Here is a 20,610-nt window from a genome sequence, read left to right on the forward strand (position 1 = left end):
ATACCACAAACATACAGTACATGATAAGAGGTTGACACAAGCTGCAAACTGCAGGCGTTGCTGATTTCCAATAGCCTTGTACTTACAACTGACCTCCGTATAACTAATATAATCCTGTGTTTTATTGTCCTTGAAAACATGACGGGGAATTACAATGTATAATGAAAAACAGACAACATGCACATTTATCGTGCATAAGTGGTTATAAATGATACAATGGCAGTAAATACAAAAGACTAAAGATGGATAATGCAGTGCCACACTTACAGTATGTACTCAATAATATATACTGTATGATGTTAATATTGTAAAAGCTAGATAAAACATAGCAATTGTTACATCTCAAGACTGTTAGACAATGTATGAACAAGAGTAAATTTGCTCAAAACATTCATAAAAAGTAAGTAAACAAGCATCGCACTGACTGCCCACGTATTTTCAGTGAACACACCAGCATACACAGATATACTACACTGGCCTTCTGTACACAGACCGCCCACACACATACACACACAAACACACACAAGCGCTGGCAGAGTGGAATTTGAGAAATGTAAATCACACACATTAGTAAAGCTCTAAACATTCAATTCCTCCCACAGTTGCTGTCAACTCCCACTCTAACAGAAAGCTATTAAATAATGCAAATTCTATTAAAACCCCTTTGCTATGTAGTTTATGGTGTACATTTATTAATAATGTAAAACAATCATTTACCAAAGTGTAATCAAATCTGCATTATAATTTAAAGAAACATGTACAAACTCTGCTTCATAAGCTATAAAACACAACATAGGCTGAATATCCTCTAATAGATGAACTTGTAGTTTCCAAAAGGTTGTCTGACGAGGTTGTGACCTCTGTGTTTGTTCGTACCTCACATGTCCAATAAAATCATCTCATACAAACGATTTTTCCTGTTGCTTCACGTCTCTTGCTGGATGTAGGTTGTCCTTAGCTGCTCCTCCAAAAATAGGCAGCGCTCTTCCTCCCGGTGGAGAGGAGCCCACATTCAGCAGGGAGCCCCCCACCAGGAGTAGCACGCTGGCCCCCCAGCCCAGGTACAGCGCGGGCCCCAGCTCTCTCTTAAAAGGCGCCGCAACATTCGGATCATAGAAGTCCCTGATGGTTGTATAGGCAGTCCAACAGATGGGTATCAAGAAGGCCAAGCCAGACACGAGGAAGAGCAGCCCTGCTATCCTACCCAGCCGAGCCTTGGCGGCCTGGTTTCCGTCACCCATGCAGTGAGTACCTTTGGCCCCTGCCACCCCGAGCATGAGGGCCAGAAGGCAGAGGAGCAGGGAGAGAACAGTAAGGCCCCGGGCGGCTTGTGCAGACGTAGGTAGGGCCAGGGTGGAGTCATAGGTCTTGCACTGGATCTGGCCTGTGGTTTGAGACAGGCAGTTCATCCACAATCCCTCCCACAACACCTGGGCAATCACCAGCTCTCCACCCACAAAGGCAGACACACGCCACAGAGGAGCCGCACACACCAGCGCCCCGCACACCCAACCCACCACAGCCAGCACCAAACCCAGCAGCTGAAGACCTGATGATGCCATGGCCGCTGAAGAAACTTTATAGCACTCTCAACGTAAGAAAAATGCTCCTTAGAACAGTCTCAGTCCAGATTATTTGCTGTACTCACGTCGCTGAGCACTCAGTAGACTAAAGTCAAGTCTTCCCACAATTTATTCTCAGTCATTCATTAAGATGTCCAGTGATTGTGAGTTTTTCTTCTCGTCAGAACCCTTTCTTGTTTAACACCTGCAGTTAAGATGAGTGAGAAAATGAGTTTGCAACAAATTTACATAGAAGCAAATTTTAAATGAACTTGTTATTTAAAGTTATTTTAGATCCGAGCTAATGGTATGATAATTACTTTAAAAGCTCTATAAAATGTACCTTTTAATCACCAATCAAGCAACCAGACGTCCACAGGCAACGTGATGATGATCCCTTGTGTGTTTCTTGGTGGTATAGTCGTGTGATGTGAGTAGTTGGTGTCTTTCTTCTGTAATGACTGGCCAGCTTGTCTCTCTGGATCTCATACACAGGGGGGTGGGAGGGCAGCAGTGTGTAATTTTGCATACTAAATATACACACACACACACACACACACACACATACACACACGGCTAGTTATGCAAAAAATGACAGCACAAGGACCCTTTGTTACAGACATTGTTGTATGCTACCATGTTCTCATTTCTTGGAGTTGGAGTGGCCATATTGAGGCAATGGATGGAGCTGAGGAGGGGGAGGATGAAAGCAGATTGGACCCTGATGCATTTAGGAGACCTGACAAACATGATGAAAGAATTGGAAATGGCCTCCCAGATTCTAACTCACAGATTTTTTTGGGGTGAAAAAATGCAGTGAATATAATGATAATTTTAGTGACACTTGAGTTGTTTGGACATGTTGACAGCATGCAGGTGTCTAAATTAAAATGTTGCTCTGTAGAGCCACTAGATGGCAATAGAGTGACTGCCACCATTCCCACACAGGCTTCAGCATCAGGTTTCAGGCGCTGGGGTGCAGTCAGTGTGCTCATTATTTGCATTTTGCAGAAAGATGCATGCTGGTAAATAGCTTCCTGGTAAGATAACTGACAGTACTGAAGCTCGCAGCCGAGTTTGGAATCAAAGTGCATTTAGCTTTGATTGTTACAATGCATGTTATCGGGCCAAATTTGTTGACATTTTTTGCATGCCATGTTTGTTTCCCCTTACCCCTAGGTAGCCAAAAACAGTTATTTGCAGTAATTTCTCTGTTACATGGAGGGGTGAAAACTGCATTACATTGTGAAGTCCGGTATTGTGTAATGCCAATAAAGATGAACCTTGAACTGTTATTATCAATGAACGGGGCTCAATTGAAAAATAAGTAAACTAGATCTCTGGTTTCTTTCTACAAAACGGTGATGCAAATGAGTTATGATTCCACGTCTCCTTTAAGAGTTTGTGCCAAAGCTGAGATGTGGGCGTAAGAAATTTCCATCTAAGCTTTCTGGAATTTGGAGTTTCACTTTCTGCAAAACCCCTGATGTGGAGACAGAGAGATAAAGGGAGGGAGGGAGGGAGGAATAACTAGCACACAGAAGTGCAGATGTACTTTGATCTGGAAAAAAAAGGTTAAGGAAAACACAGACCAATTTTGTTGTTCAAAGGCAGGTTTGACTTGTGTTGTTTTTCTCTGCAACAAGATGGGTTTAAACTAAACTGAAGGTGAGTGTCTTTACTTGTGTGTAGGCATATTCGCAGGCTTTTTGCACTCCTTAAATGAGCTGACACAAAACCCAAGAATTCAAATGAACTGTCTCTCTGTCTTTTTGTCCACAGACTCCTCCATTGCTCCAGTTGTCAGAGAGCTGAGGATTGTCCTGCTGGGGAAGACTGGATCAGGAAAGAGTGCAACAGGGAACACCATCCTGGGTCAACAAGCTTTTACCTCAGAGATATCTCCGTCTTCTGTGACAGCGACATGTCAAAAAGAAACCTCCCACTTTGATGAAAGAACCGTGAGTGTGGTCGACACCCCTGGTGTCTTCGACACATTGATTAAGGACGACCATTTGAAATGTGAAATAGAGAAATGTATCACGCTGTCTGACCCAGGACCCCACATATTACTGCTAGTGATCAGACTGGATGTACGGTTCACAGAGGAGGAGAAGAATGCCGTCAAATTGATCAAGGAGAACTTTGGTGAAGAAGCCTCCAGTTATACACTGGTGCTTTTCACAAGGGGAGATGAGCTCAATGGGAAGTCCATTGAGGATTATTTAGACAAAAATTCTGAACTCAGTGAGTTCATCAGTGACTGTAAAGCTGGGTACATTGTGTTTGACAACAAATGCATGGAAAATCGCACTCAGGTGGCTGATCTTTTTGAAAAGATAGACAAGACAGTGCAGTTAAATGGTAACCATTATACCAGAAGTATGTATGAAGAGGCCCAGAGAAAGAAGAATTCGAAGGAACGGTGGAGCAAGTGGGGAGGCTATGTGAACACTGCAGGTAATCACTTGATTGGGGCAGCAGTAGCCACAGCTGTCCCTGCTGCTATAATGGCAGAGGAAGTAAATGCAGCTAGTGCTGTTGTTGCAGCAGCTACATCCATAAGAGCGATTTCAATGGTTGCAGGTGCAGGGATTTCTAAAGCCATCGGGTGGTGGATGAAACGTAAAGGCCCTGACACTCCAAGTTCAGCCGACGGTGAGCGGATTAGGGTTAGATCGGAAGACACCCCAGGAGAGGGACAGTCTAGTTCGCCATCTCCCGGTGTCCGCTGTCATCCTTCGCGTAGTGAAGCAAAGCGACCGTAGGCTCTGTTCCCTTCTGCTGCTGCTGATTCGACAACTCGTTCTCACTCCGAACTCGTAAAATACGAACAATTGGGCAGTGGCTGTCAGCGTCAGATACGACGCAAAAAGCACCCTTCAGCGTGTGTGTAGATCGCACCGGGCAGAGCAGCAGCTACGCGGTGCTTGAAGATGACGTAGTATTAAGAGAGACAATGGTAGCGAGTAGTATGAAAGCCTGAAATTCCGCATAGGGAGGTTGGTTGTGGTGGTGGATGGGTCAAACAACACAGGGATTTCACCCAGGAGACCAGGGTTTGTGTCCCGCGTGTCACTTTTCCTAAACCCAACTGCCGCTTTCTTCTTCTCTGTTCGTAAACGTACCTTTTATAAGCCCACCCACAATCTTTTCCATAACCTAACTGCGTCAAAAGTGACGGCAATAGTCCCGACCAAGCACGTTTAGATAAAGCACATTTAGAAATGACGCTAAAGCAGACTTTTAGCGTCGTAACAACGCAAGAGGCATCTGACCAAGCATCCGTATTTTACGCGACGGGAGTGAGAATGTGTTGGATTCGAGCAAATGCTGTTTGTTATGGGTAACATGGCAACGTTTTTATCCGACCAAGACAAAGGCGACGTGGGCCGACATGAGTGGGGCTAGAAGGGCTGCACGGGGTGGCACCAGCCCCTCCTGAAATATGATTGCCCCCTCCTTGTGCCCCCAACCCCCATCCCCCCCAATCCATTAGGCTAGAGCAGTGTTTCTCAAATGGGGGTACTTTGGAGGACTGCAGGGGGTACGTGAGATATTTAACAAAACGTATCAGGGTTCATACATTTTGAAAAAACATAAAGAAATGCAAATTCCAGGCCTGGAAAGGTTTTGGAAACATAAAAAGACCCAGAAAGTTTTGGAAAAGTCATGGAATTTTTTTTAACACCGCATAATAATATGTGATTTAATAAATGTATGTTGCGTCGTCCTAACCTCAACGTTCTCTTCGGGGCGCGATATTACGATTCCCACTATGAACCACATAAATTGTCATTCATTTTATTGTTAAACCTCTGAGGGTAAACTTTAACACAGATTTTTATTCTTATTGTATAATGTCGACTGACATTTTCAGGAATACATAGTCATGGAAATTTGGCAAAAAGTCATGGAAAAGTATTGGTTAAAATGCGTATGAACCTTGATGTTTAATAGTTACAAGGCTGTTGTCCAGAACATTGTTTCTCTTTATGTAGACTTTTTTTTGTTTTCCTACCATAAATGTGACATTTGTGTCGCCTTCTTTGGACCTATTCTTGCCTTCCTTCCTTCTACTGTCCTACTTTTTACAAGTTTCTTGCTTTTTTCAAAGTTATGTCACTGTTTTTGATACTATTTTCGACCTGTTCTTGCCTTCTTCCTTCCTTCTTTCTACCATCTTTTTCCAAGGCTTTGTATTTTTTACAGTTTTTGTCTCCTTTTCTCATTAGCATTTAATTGCTAATTAAAAATTTTCAGTTACAAGGCTGTTGTTTAGTAAATCTATCGCTGACAGCGCTGTACTGTTCCTCTTTATATTGACTTTTTTTCTACCAAAAATGATTAGCGTTGGTCAGGGGGTACTTGGCTTAAAGAAACAATTCAAAAGGGGTACATTATTGAAAACAGTTTGAGAACCACTGGGCTAGAGTGCTGTCAATCTGACAATTGTGATTTTCATTGGATCAGAGTACTGTCACTTGGCTGCCTGTTCTGCCAATCTTCCCAGCCCTTGTTACATGACCAATTCATGTTTCCATGATGACTATCCAAAATTGTGATATAATGGAACCAGCACTGGAATTGTTTCAAAAAAAAGTGGCAGACTGAATTTATAGAAGAAAATGTGTGTGTGTTTTTTTTTAATGAAAACAAGAGACATTAATAATGAATGTGATGTTTTATTTAGCAGAAGTACATTGTGTTGTTCTATCCTATCCTATATTTCCTATATTTGTAAGCAGATTTTCTATGCTGTATTTTGATAAAATGTCCCCCCTGGACCCCTCTGATTGATTATTGGTTTCCTGTGCCACCCCCACTTTAAAAATCCTAGAATTGCCCCTGCTGTGTTCCTGGCCGTCGGCTTGATGTGTCAGGGCCTTAAAACAGACAGCTGATTCATGTCAAGCCATGATCCTTAAAGCAATTTTTTTAGGTCATTCTGGTGATTTTCTTTTCATACATGGGCTCAAATTCATATTACATTTCTTTTGTCAAAACTTTATTGCATTCCTTCATTTCATTAATGTACATTTATACATATTAATCACAATTTGCATGCCATGAACGATTGCTGATCCTTTTATTATAAATCTTTTAAATGTTGATGCTATAAACACTTCTGCTGAATATAATTTTGTGTGGAGAACACCATTGTAATGTCTTTGTTTGATTTGTAAGAATGAAATAAAACAATGTGACAACAATTTCAGAAAGTGTTGTTTGATGTTGTACCAAAATCTGTATTACATAAAAATCCCAGTTATAAGAGTAAGAATTCCAACAAGCTTCCAGGGCTCCACACTTTAGCTCATTAGCAGTTTATAAAGCAGTTTATAATACTTTGCCAGGTTTGTTTTACATGACAGGTCATAAGGGTTTCTGAACATCATGGTACTCTCTGTAAGCACAATGGAAAGTAGCTATAGCTGCCAAAATGCCTGAATGATGGCTCATAGTTTGATTCAAGCAAAGGGAATATTCTGATCACAGTTGATCCTGGAACCACACCTGCATTCAATACACTTGGTATGTAAAGATATCTAAAAAGAGAGATGTTTAGCAAAGAGGAAACAGATCCACAGCCTTGTTAAAAGAAAATGTCAAAGTGGGAAAACTGGTTCTATGGGAACACAGGCTGCAGTCACTTCCTGTCTACTTTGGGTTTTTTTTAAATAGAGCTTTATTGAAGTTTTACAAAATACAAGTTATAACTAGACAAACAGCAGGCTACATATCATACCAGAAAAACAAACAAACAAACAAATATAATTAATAAAACAATAACAGACTTAACTAATAAACAAACCAGTGCTAATGAGCAAAATGAGCTAATAAAGTGCATCCAGTAGAGTCTTTCATAAAGTGCTGTGGATCACAAGATCAGTATGTTCCACTTCCTGCTATCCACCACTACTGTCATTCTAATCACATCTCACACTCAACTCTTTTCATGGAGACCATTACTTAAGTAGAAAGTGGTTCCATTGAAAACTGTTGATAGGACATTGTGTTAAAGTGCTCATAATATGCTTTTTGGCTTTTCCCTTTCCTTTACTGTGTTAAATATCTTTTTCGTGCACGTTACAGGTTTACAAACTGAAAAAGCCCAAAGTCCACCCCAAAGGGACTTACCATCTCCAACAGAAAACACTGTTCACAAACAGCTCCAAACAGCTCTAATGTAGTCCAGCCTTTACTTCCGTGATGAACGTGCGTCACTTTGTAACACACGTTATAATGCTCGCCTAGCTGCTAGCATGGCACACCCTCAAACTCTGCTTCTGATTAGCTAGCAGTGCTTACACTGCGCATGTGCGACTCCCAACAAAGATGGAACAGAAGTGAGATGCCTCACTCTGTAGCTAAAACAGAGAGCTCAACACACAGGGTGAAAAGAGGAGCTGCAGCAATGTGCAGTACAACAAAAATATGGTGTTTTTTGAAAATGTAACTATATAAACCTATTCCGGTTCAACCTCTAAATACAATTATGAACCTGAACATAAGCATAATATGAGAACTTTAATTAGACGCAGAAACTAGGCCGTTGTTTACAAAGAAAAGACACCCAATGGTGCAGTATTTGTTTAAATGTCTTGTTTTCAATGCAGGGAGCATTATGCATACAATTACAGACATTACTAAGTGAATTTGCACTGTTCTGTTATTATTATTTTTTTTGTTTCTTTCTTTGGCACATCCTCATATGACTCCCTTTGCACTAATACCTCACTTCACTACTACCTTGTTTCTTTGCACTATAATTTTACAGTTATATTACTCATTGTGTGCATGGGTGTGCATGTGTATACTATGTAAATATAGTAAAGTTTGTGTTGTATCTTTGTATTACTTTATTCTACCTTATTCTGTTCCTTTTTATTCTTGTCTTTTCAAATTTTATTCTAATTTAATGTCTGTCTCTTATTTATACAATGTCTCTGCATGCAACATGGTGGGGCGACAATTGTTTTTCATTGTGCCATCCTGTATTGTGTATTGTCAATAAACTGTTGAACATTGCATCTTGATTATCAGTGAAAGGGGCATATCCGAGGCACTTTCCTGCATGTCCATCCCCCTCTCTCTCCCCTTTCAGATCTAAATTGTCACAAAAGTAAAGGCCTGAATTCTACAAAAGGGCGATGCAAATGAGTTATGATGCCACATCTCCTTTAAGAGTGTGTACCAAAACTGAGATGAGGGAGTAACCTGCTTTAGCATGTAAGAAGTCTCTATCTAAACTATTTTAATAATGTTATAAACCTCAGAACAACTAATAACTAACTGAAAGTGGTAGTTTCACTTTCCGGGAAACCACTTAGGTGGAGAGAGAAAGGGAGAGAGTTTCACTTTCCGAGAAACTACTGGTGGAGGCAGAGAGATAAACAGAGGGAGGGAGGGAGGATTAACTTGCACACAGAAGTGCAGAAGTACTGTGATCTGAAAGAAAAGATTTGAGAACACATAGACAGATTTGTTGTTGTTTCCCTGGTATTTCTTCTCTGCAACAATATGAGTTTAACTTTAAGCTCAACTGAAGGTGATATATGCAGACTTTTTGTACTACTTATGTGAGCTGACCCAAACACAAGAATTCAAATGAACTGTCTCTCTGTCTTTTTGTCCACAGACTCCTCCATTGCTCCAGTTGTCAGAGAGCTGAGGATTGTCCTGCTGGGGAAGACAGGATCAGGAAAGAGTGCAACAGGGAACACCATCCTGCAACGACAAGCTTTTACCTCAGAGATATCTCCGTCTTCTGTGACAGAGACATGTGAAAAAGAAACCTCCCACTTTGATGAAAGAACCGTGTGTGTGGTCGACACCCCTGGTGTCTTTGACACATTGATTAAAGAAGACCAGTTGAAATGTGAAATAGAGAAATGTATCACGCTGTCTGACCCAGGACCCCACATATTCCTGCTAGTGATCAGACTGGATGCACGGTTCACAGAGGAGGAGAAGAATGCCGTCAAATGGATCAAAGACAACTTTGGTGAAGAAGCCTCCAGTTATATACTGGTGCTTTTCACAAGGGGAGATGAGCTCAAAGGCAAGTCCTTTGAGGATTATTTAGACCAACGTTCTGAATTCAGGGAGTTCATCAGTGGTTATACAGCTGGGTACATTGTCTTTGACAACATATGCAGGGGAAATCGCACTCAAGTGGCTGATCTGTTTAAAAAGATAGACAAGACAGTGCAGTTAAATGGTAACCATTATACCAGAAGTATGTACAAAGAGGCCCAGAGAAAGAAGAATTCGAAGGAATGGTGGAGCAAGTGGGGAGACACCATGAACACTGTTGGTAATCAATTGATTGTGGCAGCAGTAGTCGCAGCTGCAGTTAACGCCCCTGTAGCTGCTGGTGCTGCTGCGGCAGCTACATCCATGAGACCGATTTTAATAGTTGCAGGTGCCGGGATTTCTAAAGCCATCGGGAGGTGGATGAAACCTAAAACAAACAGCTGAGTAAAGCCATGGTCCTTTGAGCAAACTTGTGAAGTCATTCCGTTATTTTTCTTTTGATACATTTATTTTTTGGCAAGATGTTATTGCATTTCATCAATGTACATTCATACATATTAATCACAGTTTGACTTATTTGAACGATGAAGGGATCCTTTTTTTAAAACATTTTTTAAATGTTGATGCTGTACACTTATCCTGAATATTTTTACTATTGTAATGTTCCTGTTTGATTTTTAAGAATAAAATAAAACAATATGACAACAACCTCAAAAAGTTTAATTTGGTATTGTACCATATTCTTTCTTTATTAACTGAAAATCCCAGTTATGAGAGCAGGAATTCCCACGAAAGCTTCCTCTACATTGTTGCTTGATTGGCATTACAGTGAGTGCACCCACATTCAAAATACTTTAACTTTGTTAAGATATTTTTTAAAAATTGCCTGTCTTGGGTTAAAATCTTGATGTGATGGATGCACATCTGAATTATTTTTTTTACTTATGTAATGAAAATATACTACTTAACTTGTACAGAAAAGCTAAGAATGGCTTGGAAATATGTGGAAACAGTAAATGTTAGTTTCCTAATTCGTTTTTTTTTTTTTTATTTTAAAATGTGTTAATGCATTAATACTTAATATGACAGACCTGCAAAATGTCTGAAACAAACACAGCAAGCAAACCACCACCAGTCTGTCATAGTTTTTTCATTGTACAGTTTGTGAAGAAATGGGATTCAGCTTATCACTACATTTAAAAGCTAAAAGTACCCTTACTTTGATAAATGTGTGGCTGACGCTGACTGGGCTACAGTTCACCATTTTAAGGCCTTTCTTGGTCATGTGGCTGTAGATGGAATGGGCTGGCAGGGATGTGGTGGCTGTATAGTGAGGGTTTGATCCGTTAAGAATGCTTCCTCAGTGAAATGTGATTGGCTGGGCAGATGTTTACCATTGTCTCTCATTTCCTTTAGGGAAGTGAGCTCGTAATGTTACTAATAATAAAGCGGAGGAGGGGGGGAACAGAATATGAGTTTAAAAAGGGAACAGTTAAACTTCTATGAACTTTTTATTTGAGCAATTATCGCAAAAGTTATGAAAGTAGAAATTGTGCAAAAATGTATTTACAAACTTTATTAGTTCTATAGCACAATATGTCAATAAGTTCTAACAGTATCTGTTATGATTCAGGTTGTGTTTCTCATAAGCCAGAAAATATCTGTTCAAGTATAACTCATGATGCGAGTTTCATATATACGGTAAGCTCCAAACTAAGGATGCACCGAGACCGATTCCAGTGTAGCTTAAACACAGTGAAAAAGCTTAAACAGTCTTAAGTGTGGATATATTTCACTGGAAAGGAATCCAACACCATGTGTTACAAATTGAGCATGTCCGTACTTACACTTGATATTTTGAGGACATAGTGTATTCACTCTGACAAAGTACCCGGAGGCTGCACTCAAACCGTCAAAACGTTAGGTGTAAAACGTCAAAAGTGCAAATCTATCGCCATCTTTGCTACAGAGCAGAAGGCATGGGACCAACAACATATTTTCAAACGTGCGGACGAGAAAGTTGGCCGGAAATGCCATATTTTTGCCTCCCCTGTGAGTTATGTGAACTAACCACAAACAGTAAAGCCTAAGGGCTCCCACGGCAAGGACCCAAATCAATGTAAGTAGCCTTTTACTTGTACTTGTACTTGCAAGTATGTGCATCCCTACTCCAAACAATAAATGAGAAAGAAAGAAAACAAACAAAAAGAAAACAAGTATTGCATTTCATACCGTTTGTTTACTATCAGCATTCAATTCACATACTTTTGTTACTGCAATGTCGTGTCAAAACTTAATAATTCTGGAAGCAGAATGCAGAAAAGGCCAAGACAACATCATTCACTAATAAGTCCCTAACAGTAAATAGTAATGTTTGCAATACTTCTACTGATTAGTGCCACATGCTGTAGATGGATGAACATGTCCTTGTCACTAAACCCTAGTTATACTGGAACATTTGCTTTGGCTTTGCATCGTATACCCTTCCACATGACAAAGGCAGCTAGACCACACAGCACTCCCAGGATGAGCGCCGGAGCTCCAAGAGCCAAAGCCACCGTGGTGTTGGCTCCCACTGCTATAACCACACCAGCTATCACCAACACAACAGCAGCGGCTGACACAACGCGTATAGTCTTTCTTTTCACCTTTTTTTCCTTTTCTCTCTCTTTCTCTTTCTTCTCCCTCTCGGCATCCCACATTTTCCTCTCCTCCTCTTTCTTCTCTTCCTCCTCTTGTTTCTTCCGCTCCTCCTCCTCTCTCAGCCTCCTCTGGGCTTTCTCGTACATGTCATTGGTGTAGTGTTTCCCCCCGTTATCCTGTATCATTTCCTTGATCATGGTGATCAGCTCTTTGACCTGTACTTGGTCCTCGGCGTCGTTGTTGTTGAAGGCATGGTACCTGCGTCCAAATGTTATAGAGAGTCTCCGCAGCTCCTTGCACTCCTTCAGAGCATTGTCAGCTTTGGCCTGATCTTTGCATGTAAACAGCATAATAGTGTACATGGAGGCATCATCTCCAAAGTTATCCTGGATCCACTTCACAGCGTTTCTTTCCTCCTCTGTGAACCTTACTCCGAGCCTGATCACCAACAGGAAGGCATGAGGGCCGGGCACCGACATCTTGACGCACTCCTCTATTCTGGTTTTTAATTCTTCCTCTGTGATGGCTGTATCAAACAGACCTGGAGTGTCAATCACCTGGACCACAGTCCCGTCCACTTCCCCGCTCTGCGTCTCACAGTGTTTGGTCACAGACACAGGGCTCGGGTCCTCTTTAAATGCAGCTCTCCCAAGGATGGTGTTTCCTGTCGCACTCTTCCCTGATCCAGTCTTGCCCACCAGGACTATCCTCAACCCTCCAGACAAATCCACAGCTGCAACAGCAGAAGCAAAATTAATGTTTAGCACAAGGCAAAAGTGAATCCATTGTTGTTGTTTTTTGCCACGTTAGTATGTGAGTAGGTTCATGAGAACAGGCTCCATTGTGAAAGACCTCTTTGAATGCTGTATATCTCCTTCAATTATGACTTGCTTTATCTTTTTAGTTCTCTTTAAAAGGCAACATGTTAAGTTTTTGACCACTAGTAGCGCTATAAAGCAACATTTTACAAGTGTTTTTTCTTTTCTTTTTGCATTGCGTATACTTCTTGTGTACTGCCAAAAGAGGCAGGGAAAAGAATGCTGCAAGTATGTAGCCAACATGGATGTAATAAGAGCTGGATACAGTGCAGCTTTAATGCCAATTTGCAACTGATGGCCAACTGGATACTGTAAATAAGAAAAAAAAAAACCTGTGCCCCCCAATATTATGACACTTCAAACAGCAAATGAAGTTGATTAGTACTCTTTCTATTCCCATTTTACTTTAGCCTAGAAAAGGTATTTTTATGTTTGTGACATCATCCAAAGTCTATTGGCCGAGTGATCCAACGCGGGCGGGGCCAGCATTTGAAAAACTAAAGCACATACTATATGCTTGGCTTAGTGATTCTCATTCAAATGACTAGGTGCCATCCTGCAGTCTGGTATTCAGTTCTTATAATACATCAAATAAAAATATTATAAAAATCAGCATTGCGAGTGTTTTATGAGTAAGGAAACATATTCAACACATCTGTTAGACCTCAAGGATACATACAGTGTGTTTTGGTAAGAAACACTGAATGTAGCTATAACTTAGGGCAGCTTTAATCCCTCAAGAAGAGCATGCAACTACTCACAGAGCAACTGGACCTGAAATCATTTATCATTTATTTACAATCGCAGACTCTTACTGTATGTTTTATTGTAGTGGAAAAACACTTTTATTGACTTGGTAACATTGATGACTCCACTCCGATTAATAGGTGGTAAAAACTCATAAGTTGTTAATAAGTGATTAATAACAAATTACGTCTATACAGTTGTAGTCAGCAATAAAGGATTGTGCATTTTTCCTGCATCAAAACAGAGAAGCTACAGAGATAGAGCTAGTAATACTCAAGAAGAATTAACACCAGACAAAGGGATTTTTCACAACCTGGCAATCCCAAATGTGTAACTGATCTGAAAGCAATAATAAACTATACATTAATAAAGCCATTCGTTTAAGCTGTTATAAAGTGATCCTTGTTAGAAGGCAGTATACAGATATATGTAGGCCTATGTCTAATCATACTGAGAGGTTTCATGAGAAAGACAATGAATGAGCATACCGTCAAAGTTATTCAGACCACACCCATCTGACCGAGGTAGAGTTTTCAGCTTCTTTTCTCGCAGTGGTATTGCTGTGATATTGAATTATTCCATTGAGACAAAAAGAAAATAGTCATCATTATCAAGGTCTTTGTTTTTACGATTTCCCTGCTGTGCTCTATATCACAGTATCACAGTAAGTGTTACATCTTACAGTTATCAAAAGATCAACGCTGTTTTTTGTTTGTTTATATAAGTCAGATAGATTGTCTTACCTTCAGCCATTACTTCAGAATTACCTTTTCCAATTTCCAGGTGGCCAAATGCGTTGTTCCAGGCCTGAATTGTGATCTTAGACAAACTCTGTGGCTTGACTTTAGACATTGGTTTTCTGGGAAACTTCTGGAAGCCTGGCCTATGCACAGGGGGCTTCCTATTTCCTTGTATTGTCTTTAGTTTACATCTGAAAACGTGCATCCCCAAAGAGGCTGTCCACAGCTCTGTGAATATGCTGAACAGGTTTGAGTATGGGCATGGCTAGTATGTATACCACAACACGAGAACAGCATTCAAGCTCTTAAATTGACAAACATTAGGTTATCTTACTATAACTAATATTGTGGCCTGGTTTGTTAAAAAGGGAGGAAACAAGAACACCTCTGGGGAAAACCATCACATCCTTCCATTCATCTCCAATGAAACCTAAATATCATAAATAGATCTGTACAGTTCCAACTAGGTCTGTAACAAGTATTACATAATTGTCAATCAATACAAAATCACGGTTTCTTTGTTTAACCGCAATTAATTGCTAACATTATCCAAGGTCTTAAGGCATATGACTGTTCATTGTTGATTTTGCTTGGATATGCCAAATTGTAATTATATAAGTAATCATTGGTCGGACTGTTGAGCTTAAGCTATGCTAGTTGTTGGCACTTGACCCTATACACATTCATAACAACAAAAATGACAGTTAGGGATACAGTTAGAAAAAATGTTTCATGATAATAGGCGTGGTTTACTACATAGGCTGTGTACTTGTGTTATTACATCATCTGGGTCACATAACAGTGATATATAACCAAAAGATGTATCCTGAAATGCATTCAAAACTTTAATTTGTTTAAAAAAAGTAATAAACAAATAAATATTTTTAAATTTGACGGAAAGAGACAATTATATTGTCAATCGCCATTATTTCTGAGACAATTAATTGTACGGGGAAATTTGGAACTGTTACAGCTCTAGTTCCAACAAACATGCTTTTCAACTACGTAGACCTATTTGCCATCACTAATACAGATGTGTATTTCTCTTTCTAAAACACAGATGTTTCTAATGTGGTTAATACTTGGTGTCCTTAATGAGTCCTGCATGGCTGCAAACAGAAAATGAAATGAAGGATCAGCAGTGAATGCAGGGAGAAGTAAACTGACATTCAGACTTTATTGAGAAATATGTTTAGCCCGCACAATCACAAATAAAGCATGGACACTGATATTTCAATGTAAGATTTAGTTAACAGGATGTATTATCATTATTAATTCCCTCTTCAATTTTTTTTTTTGTCATAGGTCACACAGCTAAAAAAACACATCTGTGCAATTATAACCTTGAGTCATAAGTGCTCCACCTACTACCATAAGAACCTTTGATGCGGTAAACATTCCTGTGGAAAGCAATCCCAGGGAAGCCCAAGCCATCACTTTACACCAAGCAATCTTTTTCTCCTCCTCTCTGATCCTCTCTTCCTCTTCCTTCATTCTTCGGTTTTTCTCCTCTTCCCTCTTTTTCCTCTCTTCATCAAGTTTCTCCTGTGCTCTCTGGTACATCTCATTGGTGTAGTGTTTTCCTCCATTGGAATTCACCATGTTCTGTATCTTATCTAGAAGTTCTGTGATCTGGATTCTGCGTTGTCCCTTGCCATTGATGAGTGAATGGTATCTTCCTCCGCACTGGTTTATCAGTCTTCGTAGATTTTCGCTCTCTTTCACATAGTCAGCCACAGATTTACCTTCCAATAAGTCAGCATGTGTGAACAGGACAATGGTATACATGGAAGAATCAAAGCCAAAATTATCCTGGATCCACTTCACAGCCTCCTTCTCCTCATCAGTGAATCTTGCCTTCAGACTGATCACTAACAGAAAAGCATGGGGCCCAGGAACTGACTGGTTAATACACTCCTCAATTTTTACTTTCACTTCTTCTTGTGTTTTGTTAGTGTCAAACAGCCCTGGGGTGTCAATGACAACAATGTTCCTCTCACCATCCTGTACCTCTTCTCTGTGACAGCCTCTAGTCACAGATTCAGGTGACATTTCCTCTTTAAAGGCATTTTCCCTCCCCAGGATGGTGTTTCCAGAAGCACTCTTTCCTGATCCAGTTTTTCCAACCAGAATGAGTCTCAGGTCTTCCTCATGTGTGTCTGTGGGTAATTAATAAAACATGGGGGTCAATAATTAATATAGTTAAATTCACGGAGTGCACTGTGCATGTATAGAGGTGTGTTTGTTTTATGTTAAAATATTTCGTTATTTGTTTGTTGTTTGAGTCTGAATAATCTTGTTAAGAATTACTGATAAAATCACACTTGACTCGTATGATTTAAAAACATTAAATGTGTGGTTGGCTCCAGAAACTCGGGGCCTATACATTCCCGTTCACATGTTAATGTGCGTATGAGTATTTCCGCCGACCAGTTTGTTTGCGGTTGTTACCATGGTGAATCATAGTATCATGGCTCCATTCATGCTGCCTTTTTATTGTGGTGGTGCACACTCTTAACTCTGAGTGAAAATACTCGGAGTTGATTGAACCAACTCAAATCAGCTGTTCTGGAACTGAAAACTCAGAGTTTCCATCTCAGGAAAATCAACTCAGAGATCAGGGTTAGACTCAGAGTTTGTTAAACCTCCTTCCTGAAATGGACCCCTGGTGCCTGACTGATGGGGAAGTGATATTGATAAGCGTTGTGATTTACGCATAACAGCATCGGCTATTTTTTTTGCCAGCTTTCCTTCCTGTTTTAGGATGCAGGAAATGTATTGAGTTTTGCCTGTAAAACCCTGTCTGTGTTTTTCGTATTTATGTAGAATTATAGTTTGCTCTTCTTATGTAAAATATGCAGCTCTTGTAGATGTTTGCAATTTGAAAAACTTGAATTTAGACTGCTGCGATTTTTGATGGACAGTTTCTTTCTAGTGTATGCGTCCATGGAAATGTAAGTTTAATTGTTGTCTTAGGTAACACACAATTAGTGTTTATTAGCCGTGAATATTAGGTTTCTGTTAGCTTAGGACTCCTTTTGTTGTATGGATTTTATTGTATTAAATCCTCAAGCTCACCACTGCCTGCTGTCTCTGCATTTGGGTCTGCCATTCTCTGAATCCTGTTACAAACTGCCTGCTTTCCTTGCCTTGTTTTCCAAATCAAAGGTAGGCCTACAGACCAAGACTTAATAAATACTGTTAAATGGCCTGAAGCACCTTTCTGAAATAATAATGTATTAACAAAAACAAAAAACATGAAAAAAACTGAATCCCAAATTGAAAATAGGCCATGTTTGGGAAATTAAATATTGTATACAATACACAAATACAATCATTAGATAGATAGATAGATAGATAGATAGATAGATAGATAAATAGATAGATAGATAGATAGACAGAGAGACAGAGAGAGCGCTAGATAGATCTGAAACTGTATTGTCTGTCCCAGAGCAGTGACAATGACAGAAATTTTCCTTCGACAAGGCTCATTAAAAAAAAGCAAACGTAGCCTACAAAACAGCAGCTGTACAGTGTCTATTTTATGTTGTTCAGAGTGGTTATTATATATAAGCTGTTCAATGTCAAAATTATATTTTATTTTATTTCATAAACAGATTTATAGATGTATTCAGTAATATTTGTGACTTTTCTTTTACTATATTTTGACAGTTTAAGGGCTCCCTTTTACTCTCCTCTTATCAAAAACCTACAGTGCACTGACACGGTTTCATTTTCGATCACATACCTTTGTGTTCATGTTGACAGTGAGCAGTTTCACAACATAATGTGACCAGCACTAGCAGGGTGAAACCTGGGACCCAAGCTTTTCCTCGCAGCATATCTGTAACAGTGATCCCTGTCAAAAACCCAACAAAATAATAAAAAAGTTTAAAAGTAAATCTATCAAAGCAGGTAGCAATTGAATGTTTTCATAATGGTAAAACAGAAATGATGAATAGATAGCCTAAATGGTTTGGTTTTATTATCAACCAATGTAGGCAAAGCGGTCTTCTTACAATAAAATATATTTTTAACGTACCTGTTCAAAGAGTGTTTCCTCAGTTGTCTAGACTATGTTGGCATATAGAGAGGTGGAGAGATTATTTTGTAGCACGACAATCAGATTACACCCACTTTTCAAACGTCATGCTGAACCAGTTAAACCGAATTTAGGCATTGGCTGAGGTCAGATAGTAAAAAAAATAGTTTCAGGTTACAAAAGTGTGTGTGCGTGTGTGTGTGTGTGTGTGTGTGTGTGTGTGTGTGTGTGTGTGTGTGTGTGTGTGTGTGTGTGTGCGTGCGTGCGTGTTGCTTTGGTGCTTACTAGTTTTTTTTCTTTTCATTACATAACACAACCAATAAACGCAAGACATTCTCACTCCCATCTCGTAAAATAAGAACGCTTGGTCAGGTGCCTTTGTCGTTGTTATTGACGCTAAAAGTCTCCTTTAGCGTCCGTTACACGGTGTGGGAGGATCCCCTGCCTCTCCCCGTTGCACGGAGCGCATTTCATGGGGAGAGGCAGAGGGAGAAAAGCGCATTTCCTCCGCTGCACGGTGTGGGAGGATCCCCTGCCTCTCCCCGTTGCTGGCAGCCCCTCGTCGGCTTGGAAACAACGGGATGGTTGGGTTTAGGAAAAGAACAACAGGGTGATAAACAATAACAGGGTTTTCAAATATTATATGCGGGAAACGGTCCCCGGTCTCCTGGGTGGAAGTCCTGTGTTTTGACCCGTCCACCACCCCGACCAACGTCCCTACGCGTTCCTTTGGGCTTTCATTTCATAGTATCTAACCCTAAGTCATCTTCTAACCCCCCGGTACGTTCTACAAACACGCTGAAGGGTGCTTTTTTCATCTCTTCAGACGCTGACAGCATACTGTCCAAACGTCAGTATTTTACAAGTTTGGAGTGAACGGGTTGTTAAACCTTTCTGGACTCGTTTTTTTATGCATCTCAAAGATTTGTGAAATGTACCATTTGCATTATAATATGCCTAAGTAGTCCTATGAGAATAATACATTTAATTTAATAATAACAATTATAATTAAAAAAAAATGAAGTTGTTTATATGAAATTCATCAACATCACCATTCTTAAAAAGCAATGGAATTCAATGGGATTCATAGTACGAGGAGATGATGATGTTGATGATGAATGATTTTTGGTCTCCATATATCTATTGTAAAATTGACACAAATTACCATTGATGTTGATGTAAGTCTAAGAAATTCATTAGAAGGGTCTTTTCGAAATGCACCTCTTATAGACTATATCCTGTTTTAGGCTGTGTAAATGTCTGATAAATTGCGTTAATATTCTCCTACACAGTATTATATTTATGTGTTAAAGTGCCCATATTATGAAAAAATCACTTTTTCTGGGATTTGGGGTGTTATGTTGTGTCTCTGGTGCTTCCACACACATACAAACTTTGAAAAAAATCCATCCATGCTGTTTAGAGTGAGATACAGTTTCTGAATGTGTCCTGTCTTCAGTCTCTGGGTGAGTTGTTCAAAATCGGCACGGCTTGTGACATCACAAGCCGAAACGAGCAGGCTAACCGCAACCATCAGCTCGTAGCGTTAGCATGCTAACGCTAATGCTAACGCTAGCATGCTAACGCTAGCATGCTACCTCGTTCTCAGTAGCAAAGCACTGCTACAACACACACAAGTTCACCATAATCTACAAAAGAACTACTTACATGTGCGCCCTCATTTAGAAGTCTCCCAGCTAATCCTGCCTTGTAACTGACCGAAGTTGTAGAAACAGCCTTTCTTTTACTGTCTATGGAGCTAGCTAGCTGACATGATCTACATCTGAGCTACTGGGCATGTGCAGTGCAATCAAAGATAGTACAGAAGAAGAAGAAGAAAAGAGGTCTCACTCTGTAGCTAAAACAGAGACCAGCTGAAAAGAGGATCTGCAGCAGTGAGAGAGAGCGGTGCAGGACAACTAAAATATGGTGTTTTTTGAAAATTAAACCATGTAAACCTATTCTGGTACAACCTTAAAATACAATTATGAACCTGAAAATGAGCATAATATGGCTGC

The 20,610-nt window shown here is 40.0% G+C and overlaps 4 protein-coding genes and 1 pseudogene across 5 annotated transcripts; 2 read left to right on the top strand and 3 right to left on the bottom strand.

The window, feature by feature from the left end:
* Positions 1-108: 108 nt before the first annotated feature.
* Positions 109-2,082, bottom strand: LOC116042828 (claudin-9-like). The gene is made up of 2 exons (XM_031289235.2): positions 1,906-2,082; positions 109-1,767 (listed from the first exon to the last, which is right to left on the bottom strand). The coding sequence occupies exon 2, from the start codon at positions 1,560-1,562 to the stop codon at positions 900-902; it is 663 nt and encodes a 220-aa protein (XP_031145095.1). The 5' UTR covers positions 1,563-1,767; positions 1,906-2,082; the 3' UTR covers positions 109-899.
* Positions 2,083-3,026: 944 nt separating this feature from the next.
* On the top strand, positions 3,027-4,428 carry LOC118494851 (annotated as a pseudogene).
* Positions 4,429-8,953: 4,525 nt separating this feature from the next.
* LOC116042957 (GTPase IMAP family member 7-like) lies at positions 8,954-10,476 on the top strand. The gene is made up of 2 exons (XM_031289442.2): positions 8,954-9,114; positions 9,205-10,476. Exons 1-2 carry the CDS (start codon positions 9,087-9,089, stop codon positions 10,044-10,046), a joined length of 870 nt encoding a protein of 289 aa, XP_031145302.2. The 5' UTR covers positions 8,954-9,086; the 3' UTR covers positions 10,047-10,476.
* Positions 10,477-10,651: 175 nt separating this feature from the next.
* Positions 10,652-15,536, bottom strand: LOC116042807 (GTPase IMAP family member 7-like). The gene is made up of 3 exons (XM_031289202.2): positions 14,554-15,536; positions 14,299-14,370; positions 10,652-12,978 (listed from the first exon to the last, which is right to left on the bottom strand). Exons 1-3 carry the CDS (start codon positions 14,753-14,755, stop codon positions 12,047-12,049), a joined length of 1,206 nt encoding a protein of 401 aa, XP_031145062.1. The 5' UTR covers positions 14,756-15,536; the 3' UTR covers positions 10,652-12,046.
* Positions 15,537-15,708: 172 nt separating this feature from the next.
* On the bottom strand, positions 15,709-18,791 carry LOC116042818 (GTPase IMAP family member 9-like). 2 transcript variants are annotated; one of them, XM_031289222.2, is made up of 4 exons: positions 18,593-18,791; positions 18,299-18,409; positions 16,076-16,709; positions 15,709-16,009 (listed from the first exon to the last, which is right to left on the bottom strand). In XM_031289222.2, exons 2-4 carry the CDS (start codon positions 18,390-18,392, stop codon positions 15,865-15,867), a joined length of 873 nt encoding a protein of 290 aa, XP_031145082.1. In that variant the 5' UTR covers positions 18,393-18,409; positions 18,593-18,791; the 3' UTR covers positions 15,709-15,864. The 2 variants fall into 2 exon arrangements, with proteins under 2 accessions (XP_031145082.1, XP_031145081.1); XM_031289221.2 differs by having other exon boundaries at positions 15,709-16,709.
* Between the last annotated feature and the right edge of the window lie 1,819 nt (positions 18,792-20,610).

The sequence above is a fragment of the Sander lucioperca genome, chromosome 4 (genome assembly GCF_008315115.2).
Source record: "Sander lucioperca isolate FBNREF2018 chromosome 4, SLUC_FBN_1.2, whole genome shotgun sequence".
Taxonomy (NCBI): Eukaryota; Metazoa; Chordata; class Actinopteri; order Perciformes; family Percidae; genus Sander; species Sander lucioperca.